This window comes from Mustela lutreola, chromosome 1 (genome assembly GCF_030435805.1).
Source record: "Mustela lutreola isolate mMusLut2 chromosome 1, mMusLut2.pri, whole genome shotgun sequence".
Lineage (NCBI taxonomy): Eukaryota > Metazoa > Chordata > Mammalia > Carnivora > Mustelidae > Mustela > Mustela lutreola.
In genome coordinates this window covers 195,119,961-195,122,208 of record NC_081290.1, presented here as the reverse complement: position 1 = coordinate 195,122,208, position 2,248 = coordinate 195,119,961, and the positions used below count along the sequence as shown (strand labels likewise).

Genomic DNA, 2,248 nt, shown 5'->3' with positions numbered 1-2,248 from the left:
ACTTCCTTATAGAAACAAGTCTCTAAGAAATTCCCAGGGGAAATTGCGTCTAAACAGACCCCTGAGATCATCAAGTAGCATAAACTTCCCTGTGATATGCCAGCTGGGATTCTGGTAAAAATGAGAGTTACTAATTTTTTTTTTTCCCCTCCTGAAGTTGGTGTAGACCATATGGGAAAATCCACAAAGAGAAATCTTAGTCTATTCCCAGAGCACCTTGGTGACTGGGGTCTATAAAAGGTCTGATTCTCAGCACTGAGGAAATCAGAAGAGTTAACACTAGAGGCTGCCTGCTTTAGGCCTAAACACCGTTTTCTTCTTTGGGCTAATGGTAAAATAGATTGCATAAGGCCCAGCACTGAGTGGGGCCAGGGAGAAGGAAGGTAAATGTCTGAAACCGATCTTTCCTGATGGTTTTCTTTTAAACCCACAACCAAGACATCCTGAATATATTGAGCCCTTCCCTGTTCTCAACACTGATTTTAATGTGAGATTGAGTGAGGGGCTTAGAGGAAGAAGGTAGGGTATGCAGAGACAGTAGGACTTTCTCTCCGGAGTGGGAAAGGGAGGCAGAGGGTGGGTGGAGACATGAGAGCTCCTGTCTCTCAGAGCCTGAGGCTGTGAGGTCAGGTTATACTCCTGGCTCTTGGGGTATTTTGGACAAACAACGCAGGCATTCTACCTCCTCACCACTCAAGAAGGGACAGAATTCTTGTGCCCAAGAACACACTCTAGCCCAGGGCAGCTGAAATATAGTCATAGGCACATTGTCAACAACCTGACTAGGGGAGGGGGCATAGAAGAGAAAAGAGAGTAAAAATGTAGGACATCCATGTACTGGCTCATCTTCTAGTGCCTTCTTCTATCAGTCCTGCTTGTGCCTATTATCAATCTATGTATTTTATCACTTGTTTCCACAGACAGTTCCCTGGAAGAGAATGACTCTGAGAAACAGCTCCTCAGTTACTGACTTTATCCTAGTGGGATTATCAGAACAACCAGAGCTCCAGCTACCCCTCTTCCTCCTGTTCTTAGGGATCTATGTATTCACTGTGGTGGGCAATCTGGGCCTGATCACCTTAACTGGGCTGAATTCTAGCCTTCACACTCCAATGTACTTTTTCCTCTTCAACTTATCTTTTATAGACCTCTGTTATGCCTGTGTGTTTACCTCCAAAATGCTGCATGGTCTTGTGTTAGAAAATGTCATCTCTTACGTAGGAAGCATGACTCAACTAGTTTTCTTTTGTTTCTTCATCAATTCTGAATGCTATGTGTTGGTATCAGTTTTCTATGATCACTATGTAGCTATCTGCAACCCCCTGATGTACATGGTCACCATGTCCCCTCAGGTCTGTTCTCTGTTGATGTTTGGTTCATATGTGATAGGGTTTGCTGGAGCCATCGCCCACACTGGAAGCATGTTGAGACTGACCTTCTGTAATTCCAACATCATCCACCATTACCTGTGTGAAGTTCTCTCTCTCTTGCAGCTCTCCTGCACCAGCACCCATGTCAATGAGCTGGTGTTTTTTTTTTTTTTTTTTTGTGGGAGTCGTCATCTCAATATCTAGTATCAGCATCTTCATTTGTTATACCTTGATTCTCTCTAATATTCTCCACATTCCTTCTGCTGAAGGCAGATCCAAAGCCTTTAGCACATGTGGCTCACACATAATTGTTGTTGCTTTGTTTTTTGGGTCAGGGGCATTCACCTATTTAACAACCTCTTTTCCTGGATCTATGGACCAGAGTAAATTTGCCTCAGTCTTTTATACCAACGTCGTTCCCATGCTTAACCCTTTGATCTACAGTCTGAGGAATAAGGATGTGAAACTTGCCCTGGGTAAAACTCTGAGAAGGGTGTTCTTCTTATGGTTCTGTTTGTATGACTTCATTACTGATAAGCATCATACTCAAGTATCTTCTTATTTACAGATGCAGAACTTTCCATCTTTTTTTCTCAAGTAGGGTCGGTCTTCTCTCCACTTTACAAATTGGAAGCCTCTTGCTTCCTGAAGATTATACCATTTTGTACTAAATTGGTTCGTTGCATGCAATTTAACATCTATTAAGTGTCCACTGTTTACCAGACTCTATACTATGCCCAAGAGATGAGTAAGATGAGGCTGTAGGCCTTCCATCCTTTCCTTGGTGGGCTAAATGGGTTTGTTCAAGCAATATTTCTGGCTGGGAGAGGGAGAAAGTAATGCCAAAGAGGGTCCAGGAGAGTGAATTTGTTTTCTTC

The 2,248-nt window shown here is 43.0% G+C and overlaps 1 protein-coding gene across 1 annotated transcript; it reads left to right on the top strand.

Annotated features, from left to right (window-relative positions):
- The first annotated feature begins 938 nt into the window (after positions 1–938).
- Positions 939–1,971, top strand: LOC131830606 (olfactory receptor 8B4). The gene is given in 2 exon segments (XM_059173045.1): positions 939–1,540; positions 1,542–1,971. Coding segments are annotated over 2 exon segments (1,032 nt in total).
- The last annotated feature ends 277 nt before the right edge of the window (positions 1,972–2,248 follow it).